The sequence below is a fragment of the Crocodylus siamensis genome, chromosome 5, assembly GCF_052110815.1.
Source record: "Crocodylus siamensis isolate JL-2025a chromosome 5, ASM5211081v1, whole genome shotgun sequence".
NCBI lineage: Eukaryota > Metazoa > Chordata > Crocodylia > Crocodylidae > Crocodylus > Crocodylus siamensis.
In genome coordinates, this window is record NC_143399.1 from 175,471,070 (window position 1) to 175,481,874 (window position 10,805).

At 45.9% G+C, this 10,805-nt stretch overlaps 1 protein-coding gene across 5 annotated transcripts in view; it reads right to left on the reverse strand.

Annotated features, from left to right (window-relative positions):
- The window catches only part of TRDMT1 (tRNA aspartic acid methyltransferase 1), a 52,090-nt gene extending 41,485 nt beyond the window's left edge, over positions 1 to 10,605 (reverse strand). For 2 of the 5 annotated variants that reach the window (XM_090047224.1, XM_090047223.1), the window contains exon 1: positions 1,144 to 10,083. Coding sequence is in view for 3 of the 5 variants with exons in the window: in XM_090047219.1 (XP_089903345.1) it covers positions 1,144 to 1,253; positions 10,156 to 10,219 (174 nt within the window). In the remaining 2 variants the exon portion in view is untranslated. Of the gene's footprint in view, positions 1 to 1,143; positions 10,084 to 10,155 lie in introns of those variants that run through there. The other 3 variants (XM_090047219.1, XM_090047221.1, XM_090047222.1) reach the window with 3 other exon arrangements.
- Positions 10,606 to 10,805: the final 200 nt, after the last annotated feature.

The window sequence follows — 10,805 nt, forward strand, 5'->3', positions numbered from 1 at the left end:
AAAGCTGTAAAAGAAGATTTAAAAGCACTCTGTAATTTCTAACTACTCTGAAGAAGACAGAAAATAATGGAAAGCACATGGTAATTTTGCATTCTCCTGGTGTATTATAAAAACTAAAAACATTGCCAATTTTGTTGTAATGAACTCATAAAATGTCAAGCCTTTTTATAGGCACTGGAATTGATTTTCAAGTTTCTTTTTTTCAGTGAAGTTAAAGAAGGAAGAGAACTACTATGTTGCCTGATCTATCTACTCCCCTAACAATGCAGTATTGTCCTCCACAGTATATTCTCTAACACTTTATCCAGCCCAGTTCTGAAAATGGCCCCTTACTGATTTAACAAAACCCTTATAATGTATAATGTCAATATCAGATCGGTACCAATATAAAGAAAATGGTCTATAGCAGATATAGGCCCAATGGAGCCGATAATTTGGCCGATAACTGCCCGTGCTACAGCAAAATTTGGGGTGGATGCAGCCTACTCCCAGTGCTACAAGAATCTGCTCCAAGCCCAGCCCCAGTAAGGAAAGTCCTGCACAGCGCCAGCTCCGGCTCCACCCCACAGCTACAGCCTGTCCTGAGCCATGCAGATCCAGTGGTACACGGCCCTCGTACCCTCCCAGGGTGCAAGCAGAGGCGGGAGTTGCCCTCACTCCACAAGCTGCGGCTCTGTCCCACGCCACACCCCCAGCCCTGGTTGGGCAGCACCCGCCACCCCCCCCAGCCCTGGTTAGGCAGCACCCATGCCCCTTCCCTTCCCCACCCCCTTCCACCACAACAGACTTACCACATGATGGCAGCTGTATCGGATATTGGATCGGTATCAGCCGATATGCGTCCTTAAATATCAGCTATTGATATTGGCCCCCCAAATCTCTATCAGTGCACCCCTTAAAAAATCCCTTCCAGTACCCTAGAATCCATATGAAATCTCTCTGTACTCTTTTTCTCTCTGCTTCAAGCAGCAAGCAAACCATGAGGATTCAAGCAATCAGTAGAAAAAGTAACACACTGAAGTCATCTTGTTAAATTACTGTCTCTCAATTTAAAGTGTTCTGATTCTACATTTTTTATGAAATGTGACCAGTTGGGACATTAACCTCTCAGCATGAGCACAAAGCAAAACATCCATTACTCACCTCAATTGTCTTTGCCCACAAAGGTGTACTTGGAAAATTGTGTTTGTAGACTTCGTTGGCAGTAGTGTTCACATCAACAGCAGCAACAACTTCTGCGGGTATGCAACTTCCTAGAATTAAAAGACAGAAATCTGCACAACTACCAGACTCCAGTAATCTTCACATTTGCTTATTCTAGTGATAGCCTCCTTAAAATAACATGCTACAAGGGGTCCAGATTGATCTTATGAATTATTGCTAATCATTAAATTCACAATTTCAGAGCATGAAACAAATTACAATGTCCTAACAGCAATACCTAGTGCATTTAAAAATAAATTCTAAAGTAATTATACTTGGTGTTTTTTTCAAGCCTCTTCTGTCCAGAACTAAGAAGAAAGACAAATCACGTATGTGAAAAGCTGCAATATGAAACATACAGGTATTTTCATTCAGAAAATACCAGAAAAGTCTTATTTATTTATTTAATTTCACCAACAGCAAAAACAGTCTAAGCTTTATGGGAAAAATGTACAGGTGAATTCAGCGACCTCCTATTAAAGGCCCAGTATATAACACCTTCTCTAGTCTCCTTGACATTCTGAACAATCACTGTAACTACAAAGTATTTTGCACAGGTACGTTCACAGCACAGCAAGCACCTGAAACTGCAGATCAGGTATGTTAACACTGACATCTAGTGTGAAAAGCATGTCAGCCTAACAGATTAACTACCTGCATTTAAAATCTGATACCATGTCTTCCTGTTATACAAGCACAGCATCTAAGTGATAAAGGCACATTTCAAACACAGGTAAAGGGATACCTCTTTCATTTATTGTTTCTATTTGTTACATATAGACTGGTAATTCCCAGAAGTTTTCTCTGTGTTCTCAGCACCCTGGTAAAAATATAAATTAACTATCTCAAATAGTTATCCCATTAAGCAAATAAAAAGGGAAAATAATACTGGCAAAACTGACATGGTCAGATGTCCCTTTCAGCAGCACTGCCTCATTTCCTCAAAAAATAATCAGGGACTTCACTCAACCACCCTAAATGCTGGTCCATGATTCAACTGAAAAAAAGGTTAATGTCCATGATTTGTTGGGTCCCCTACTGTTTTCTAGGAAAGTAACTGAGACACCCTTTCAACCCAAACCATGAAGGCTATTCTGCAAGGAAAAGGAATAGAAACTTTACCTTAATGCTCCCTATTCATCACCCATTCTCTTAACCCCATGATGATGGGATTTTCTCAAGTTACACGAGATAAGCCTTTCTAAACTGCAATTGCCACAAACAAAATTATTAATAAACCTTCATGGTGTGCTCAAGTTCTAAGATGCAGAAGCAAGCGATGTTATAGAAAAATACTGCCCTTCTAAATCTTGCTTTTCTTAAATTGGCTATTTAAATAGAAGTTGGAAAAACAACACACAGTAAAACAGTCCTGAAAACACAATGTAGGCAAAATTGTGTTGTTTCCTTTAGTACAAAACTGTATGTTATGGCAGCATCATTTTCACTGGAGAACGATGTATGGCAGGGTTTCTCAAACTGTGTCATGCATATTGTATGCAAGACATCTCTGGGGGTATGCAGAAGAAATTGTATAATGGTGGATTTAATTTTCATTACAATAATAATTGGCATGTAAGGGGTTAAAATATAAAACATATGCATAATATGCACATAAAATATATGCTGGTAAGGTACGCAGGAGGCAGGTAAATCTAGAAAGGGGTATACAATAAGAAAAAGTTTGGGAACCTCTGATGTGGGATACTGTCCCATGAAAAAATATATATATTATCGTAATCACTGAACATGTATCTTCCAATCAGGCTTTTCTCTGTCATTGGAGAAACATACAGCATGTTAATATTAAACAAAATTTAATTCTGTTATCTTCAGTTTTTGTCCAAAAGTAGTTCAACATGGTTTTAAGCACCTTGCAACCAGGCAGTAACTTATTTAGTATAACACAGTTATACAAATACATAAAAGAAGACATAAATGTTTCAGTGCATAAACCCCAGGTAAACTATAAGAGCATTGCATATCTTACAGAAACCACAAGCTCTGAGTTTGAAGAATACTATCAATATATCCTAGGTCAGAAACTCTAAAGCAACCAAGCTGAGATCACCAAGGGAACAAAAAGAAGGGAGGTTATTTTTATATCCAGTGACCCTGGGGTCCCTCTGTAGGGGTGGGCAATTATTTGGGCTGGAGGGCCACTTAAGGAGTTTTGGTGAGCTCTTGAAGGCCAGATTAGGTGGGTAGTGGTGGGGGTGCTGACTTGGCCTTGGCCCTATGTCATAGGCTATCTGGCCCCAGGCCCATCTGCCCTGCACCCACCACAAAGGTGCTAGATGGAGTGGGCCAGGTCTCCACAGAGACTGTCCTGGGACCCCTGCAGGTAGGGTGCTCTGGGCCGGACAGGCGGGATGGGGCTGCGGATGGGCAGGGAGTGGCATCCAGGAGCGTGATGGGTGGGTGGGGCTGGGATCACAGGGTGGTGACAGTTAAGAGCCAGAGCCAAAGGCAAAGCCATGATCTGCTCCCTGTATGTCCCTGCAAAAGGTGCCAGTTCCCTGCCCTGCGGTTCCCTGAAGAACCAATGCCCATCCCAGAGACATGAGGGGGAGCAGATCACAGCTCTGTCCCAAGCCCTGGCCCTGTACAGTCACCACCCTGCTATCCTGGATGCTGTTCTCTGCTTACTTGTGGCCCCATCCCATCCACCTGGCCCAGTTCACCATGCCCACTAGGGTAAGAGGCCAGTCTCCATACAGACTCTACCTACCTGCCCGCTCTGTCCGGTGCCCCTGATAGACAGTGCAGGGCAGATGGGCCCGGGGTCTGGCAGCAACAGCGGGGGCTCCTGGGAAGCCAAATCCAGCTACCACATCACCCCTGCTGCCCAGCCCCACAGACTACAGTGCCCAAGAGCCACATGCGGGGACAGCAGGATGCACCAGGCAGTACCTCTATGCTCAGAGGCATCAAAACCAACCCACATACCACAGCTCAGGCTGTCCCTCATGCTTGGGCCAGGTGGGGCCGAGGAACAGGCCATATTTTGCCCACCCCTGCCTTACAGTTACCAGCATAAGCCATAGGAGCCTTTAAACTACTGTGACTTATTTCCAGCTGCCCAAGGGACCATTATGGTACCTGGAATTGCCAAGGCTTAGGAAAAACCTCTCTACCAAAAATGTCATGGCTGTTGGGTACCAGAATAGGATGTTGCATAAAGGTATTATATAAGCTCTGGTTTGCTTGGGAATTCTTCTTACAAGCTGATTTAACAGCTTTCTGATAGCTTTGTAACCCTGGAACAACACAAAGCAGCTGGACCAGTGACAAGAATCTGGCCCACTTCATCTAGTAAAGAACAATCTGGGTTCTCTTCTCTCCTTTGCTGCCAGATTTCCAGACCAGTGAGGAACCCCGTGGGCCAGAGAGCATGACCCTACAGACAGGCCCCAGGTCCTGATCCTGGTGCACTAGGACCTGACCCCAGTATGAGGGTAGCACAGAGTCCCAGTGTATGGGGCTAGGCAGGAGGCCGGGGCAGGACACAGGGAAGCACAGGACTCTGATTCCCTGATCTCAGCACAGGGGGCCAGATGGAGGCAGCATGGGGCCCTGGGCTTGATCCCAGTGTGGCACAGGGCTGGCACAGGGCTCCAATTCCTGTACCCAGGGCCTGACCCCAGCATTCAGGGGTAGTGCAAGGCTCCCAGGGCAGATCCTCACATTCAGGGATGCCACAGTGCCTAATCCTGGTGGTACAGGCCAAAAGGTTGAGCAGCACTGAACTAACTCATTGGCCATTAGTTATTCTTCATTTGTACAGAAGTATGTCTCAACAGAACAGGCGCTGGAAGATGGAGCCAAGAGAAGATTCATGCTTTATTTTATTTAATCATCCCCATGGGCAACAGGCACAAGATCTATTTACCAGTCTAAAAATATGGAAATGCTCATGTCATATGAACAGCCTGCAAACTAAACTCCCCCCAAAACCATGGCAAAGCACTAAGAGAGACATACATTGCCCTGCAGAATTTTTTTGAAAAAGTAAATGCCAGTTTTCAAGACTTGGCAATTCCATTGAGCTATAGCCATGTAGAAAACAACTTAATTTTAGATAGAAGAAAGACGCATACGTTTTCACAGTGAGTGTAATTAACCACTGGAGCAGTTTGCCTAGAGATGTTCTCCACAACCTGGAGTTTTCAGAGCAAGACTGGGTATCTTTCTAAAAGACACAGTACAGCTCAAACTGAAACGATAGGCTTAATACAGAACTTACTGGTAAGGCTTTATGGCCTATGCTGTACAGCTCAGATGAGCAATTATTTTAGCTGGAGGGCCACTTAACGAGTTCTGGTGAGCTGTCAAGAGCCACACAAAAAATTTTAACAAATTAAAAATAAAAAAGCAAATCATATACTAAAAATCCAAGATCTATTATAACATTTAATGTTATTTCAAAAAATATTTCTGTCCTGTTGTATGGTTTTTTGAGTAGTGTATATACAGGCAAGTGCATAATATCTCAAAATAAAGTCTTACTCTTGTATACTGTGGGGGGTGGTGTTTGTGTTGGGGACTTGGTGTACATGTGTGGGGAAGAGGGTGCCCACACACCAGGTCCTGGGAGCCAGGCGGGGATGGGGGGATGAGGGCCGGCTCGGGTTGTGTACAGCAGGACTTCCCCGGGCAATGTGGTGCAGGTGTGTCCTGCCCCCCACACAGCCCACAGCTGCCCCCACGGCACTCTGCATGGGGCCGAGCCCTGCTTGTTCCTGCCCGGGATAAACTGTGCCTGCACCCACTCTGGCTCCAGCCAATACACACAGCTTCCTAACAAGGCTGTTGCTGTTGCTGTTGCTGCTGCAGCCAACCAGGTACAGCTCAGCTGCTCCTCCTCCTGCCCCTGCTGCTCTGCTCTGGGAGGGAGGGAAGCTGCAGCCAGGCGGCTCCTGCCCCAGCACATGGGGCTCCCAACTCCTGGCCAGCCTGCTGTGATGATCAGCCACCTGAGAGTGCTGGAGCTGGAGACCTGTGTGCTGAGGAAGGAGCCACCCAGCTGCAATTTTCCCCCCAACTGGAGCCTCTAGTTGGATGCAATTTATGCTCTTTTGCATAAAACATACTTAAAGGAACATTTTCTTTTTTCATGAAAAGCAAACATGTTAGCTTCACTGGCTTTTACATTGTGCCTTTAAAAGGATAAACTTCATGAGAAGAAGTAAACCCAGATGGTTACAAGAAGACTCATTTTACAAAAATGGGGACAAAAGTAACAGAAGTGCTCAACTGATTGATTTACCACAACTTGGAACTCACAAACATCCAGATAATCTAAACCAACTTTATGCACATCCCCAAACCACAAAACCCTTTACTTAATGTAAATTATAATCCCTTTTATTCAGATTCCCTAATTCTTAGTCTTAACAAGGCTTTAGCCTAGAAGTATAGTTTAAAAGAACTATGGAAATCAGGCATGTCAGTGCTTAGAGGCTGCATTTTCTACTTCTTATCACACACTTCCCATAAAAAGAAATATCCAGATTTAAAAAAAGGAATGGCAACTCCACGCAAATAGTATTGTATCCAGCCGATATGTAAATTTCAATTGATATTTAACTCTTCAAGGCTACACAGGGTCATTCAAAAAAGTAAAGGGGAGGTTTGAATCCTATACAGAGCCCTCTTCATCTGTTCTGGCTGGAACCGCTACAAAAGAACCACAGCCTTACTATTTATAAGTATTGTCATTTCTTCCTTCAAAAGTAAGCCCAAAAGAACAGAAATGCAAATTACAACACACAGTGGCACTGCTGCAACTGTTCAGCAATTCTAGTTGTGATTGTATGCTATAAAAGAAAGTTTTAGCAATAAACTGAACCTTTTCAATGACAGTAGCAGGAACTCCCTGAAAACTGAAAATGCCCAGAATATAAATAAAATGATTTGTTACATACTCCCAGCCTTTTCAAGCCCAGCTTTATCTAACATGGTATGATAAAAAACAGTAAACCTGTTACATACTTCTTTGCAATATTCTGATATTTCCCAAAGGCTACATCTTAGGCATGAACAGCTGTCATAGGTTGTTGCCTTTATGCTGTGGTATATTATATTTCAAATGGATATCAGCAGGAGCTCCCCAACTTTCTCTCGCACTGGTGTTAGTCACTGGAGGCTGGTCCAAGACATTTACAGTATGTCTAGTATAATATATGGTATAAAATTAGGAAGAATTCCATATAACATTTGGTGGCAATTATGCCACGTATATGAACAGTAACAAATGGCTGGGCTGAAAACAGTGACATAGACCAAATTTCAGGGCAAAAATATCTTATACAGAATCCCTTTATTGATAGTAAAATAAAATATTGACCCTACTGCTTTTAGAAATAAGGCTATTTTAAAAAGAAATAGGGGGGAAAGAACATCTATTACTCTTATTTTGACAATGACTTCAGAGTCCCTATAATTGTGATCAAAGATGTGTTTTGTTCATACTCTCTCCCAGAAATTGAAGAATTGGTATGGGGCTAAATCCTAAAAACTGTTATACAGGCTTACTCATTATTCCTCATCATTTCTCTTCCTTAGGATTATACGAAAGCAGAGCTGGAAGGGGCCTCATGAAGTCATCTAGTCCAGCCTCCTACTCAAGGCAGGACCATCCCTCACTAAACCATCCCAGCCAAGTGTATGTCTAACCTGCTTTTGAAAATTTCCAGGGATAGAAATTTCACAACCCCTGTAGGTAGCCTGTTCCAATGTTTGACTACCCCCATATTCAGAAAGTTCCTCCTAATCTCCGATTTAAGTTTCCTCTGAAGTAGTTTGAGGCCATTGCCCCTTGTCCTGTTTTCTATAGCCAAAAAGAAAAGTATTATCTTTATTCTTTTTACAATTGCCTTCCAGATATTTGAAGAATATAATCAAATGCCTCCTCAGTCTTACCTTCTCCTGACTAAATAATCCTAGTTCTTTCAGCCTTCCCTGATAAATCATACTGGCCAGGCCTCTAACCATTTTTGTTACTCCCTGCTGGACTCTACCCAACTAGTCCACATCTTTCTTGAAGCGCAGGGCCCAAAACTGGACACAATACTCTACGTGAGGCCTCACAAGTGCAGAACAAAGCAAAAGAATCACTTCCCTTGACTTGCAACCCAGGATGCCATTGGCCTTTTCTGCAACAAGAAAACAATGTTGGCTCATACACAATTTAGGGTCCACTGTAACTCCCAGGTCTTTCTCTACAGCCACCCATTCCTCAATCTGTAACTATGCATGCATTCTTCACCCCAAATGCAGGACTTTGAACTTGTCTTTGTTTAATTTCATCAGATTGACCTGGAGAAATGGTCCACAGTCATTCTGGATCCTAGCCCTACCTCCAGAGTGTCTCCAACTCCTTCCAACTTAATGTCATCAACAATTTTCCTAAGTGTGCACTCAATCCCATCCTCCAAATAATTAATGAAAATGTTAAACAATACTGAACTCAGGACAGACCCCTGGGGAACACCACTTGATACCTCCTCTCAATTAAACATTTGAGCCATTGGCAACTATTCGCTGAGCACAATGATTTAGCTAGTTGTGTTATGTATCCTCTTACAGTACATTCATCCAGTTTGTATTCCTTTAGCTTGTTAATGAGGCTATTGTGGGTGACAATGCCAAAGCCTTCCTAAAGTTTATAACACCCACTGCTTCGCCCCACCCCACCACCACATCAACAGATCCTGTCACTCTATCATAGAAGGAAATCAAGTTGGTCATGACTGCCTCGTTTTGCATGCTTACATATTTAGCTACCTTGCTTGTTTGTTACTCTAACACAGGGGTGTCAAACTTATGGCCCACAGAGCCATGCTGTGTGGGCCTGGCAGAGGGGCCTGCCACTGAAATCTAAGGCACAGAGCACCATTTGTGATGTGTGGGTAGCCGGGGGTGAGTGATGGCTGTGAGCCCCCGCAACTGCCACTATCAGGTCCCAGATCAGGTGAGCTCCAAGGTCCGGATACCGCCTGGCAGGCAGAGTGAATGTAACACCCCTCTCACGTGTGCACAGAGGTTATAAAGCATGACTTAAAACCAATGTGGCCCTTATAATTAATCCTAGTTTACAAAAATATATATGCTATACCCCCCTTGTAAATTGGGATTATATAGAAATAAATAAAAGCAGGAAGCAACTGTGACCAGCTGAAACCTGAGATCCTGCTCCTGCCTTTGTTTCAAGGTAATTCGCATCATCACAGATCCTCACAGGACGTGAGGGACTTCATACCAGCTATGAATTGCCTGCCCACGGGAGTTTTCCATCCCTGACTCCTCTGTGAAATCCTATAAAATATGAACCTTCATTTCTACCCAGGAGGATTTTTACACTCTTTTCTCCATTGCCCGATGAAGGGGGTTTGTGGCCGAAAGCTTGCAATTCAAATAATTTTTTTTGCAAAAATCTTGTTGATCTAATAGAAGACACACCTCTACCACAAGTCTCGATTACCTTTTCCTCTAGACCAATACAGCTACAACCCGGATACCTGATAACTACACACACACGCACGCACGCACACAGAGCACATACAAACACACTCCCCGACACACACGCGCTTGCTTGCAATGTACTGTATAGGTGCGCGTGTGCACGGAGCCGCGCGCGACACTGAAGCAGGAGCGAGGGGGGCTGGCGCGGCGGCTGCCCTACAAGGTCCAAAGCCCCCACGGGGCAGGGCGCCCGCCCGCCCGCGGCTCCCACGGGGCGCGCGACACAGGCGCGCACCTGCCGCCTGAGGGGGCCGGGGAAGAGCACTCCCATTTTACAGCTGGGATCGCTGAGGCTCGGGGAAGCCAGGAGGCCGCCCTGGCCGCTCACGGGGCGGGCCTCGGAGCTCCCCGCCCTGCCGTGCAGTGCCTTGCTGCAGCGCGACCCAGGCCAGCCCCCCTCCCGGCGGCGGCGGCGGCGGCCGGTACCTCTGAGCGCTTGGTGCATGCCGCCCAGGCCGCTGAACAGCTCGAGCACCCGCAGCGGCTCCATCCCCGCGCGCCGGCGCCGGTGCCGCCGCCGCCGCCCGTCCGGGTCGCCCCGCCGAGCCGGCGCCTCAGTTCCGCCGCCGCCCGGTCCCCGGGGACTCCGCTCCGGCAGCCGCAGCGCCCCGGGCTCCGCACCCCCGCCCCGGGGATGGGGCGCAGCTGCTCTGGCCCACTTGGAGCTCGAGCCAGGCTCCGGGCAGCACCCTGCGGCGCCCACGCGGGGTTTGCGATGGGGAAGTCGGTTCCTCTCTGTGGGGCTTGCGGGGAGCGGCGATCCCGCGGGCCACCCCGGCCCACGGCTCCGGGCAGCCCGTGGCTCGCTTCTGCAGCCGCAGTTTTGTTGTGCAACCTCCTTTAAAAACCACCATTTCAAACCGTGTACCCTGGCAAGGCAGGGAGGAAGGAAGTCAGTGATGATGAAACTGTCCTCGCTTGTCTAAGGCAGCTAAATTGCCTCGGCCAAACAAAGGAAAAGGAAGAGATAGCTCAAAGGCATTCCCTTACCGCACCAAAGAGCACGTTTGCAGTAGGGCATGTTGTACAGAAAACTCTGGCAAGCTCATAAACACCATCCTTCAGACATGTGCAGG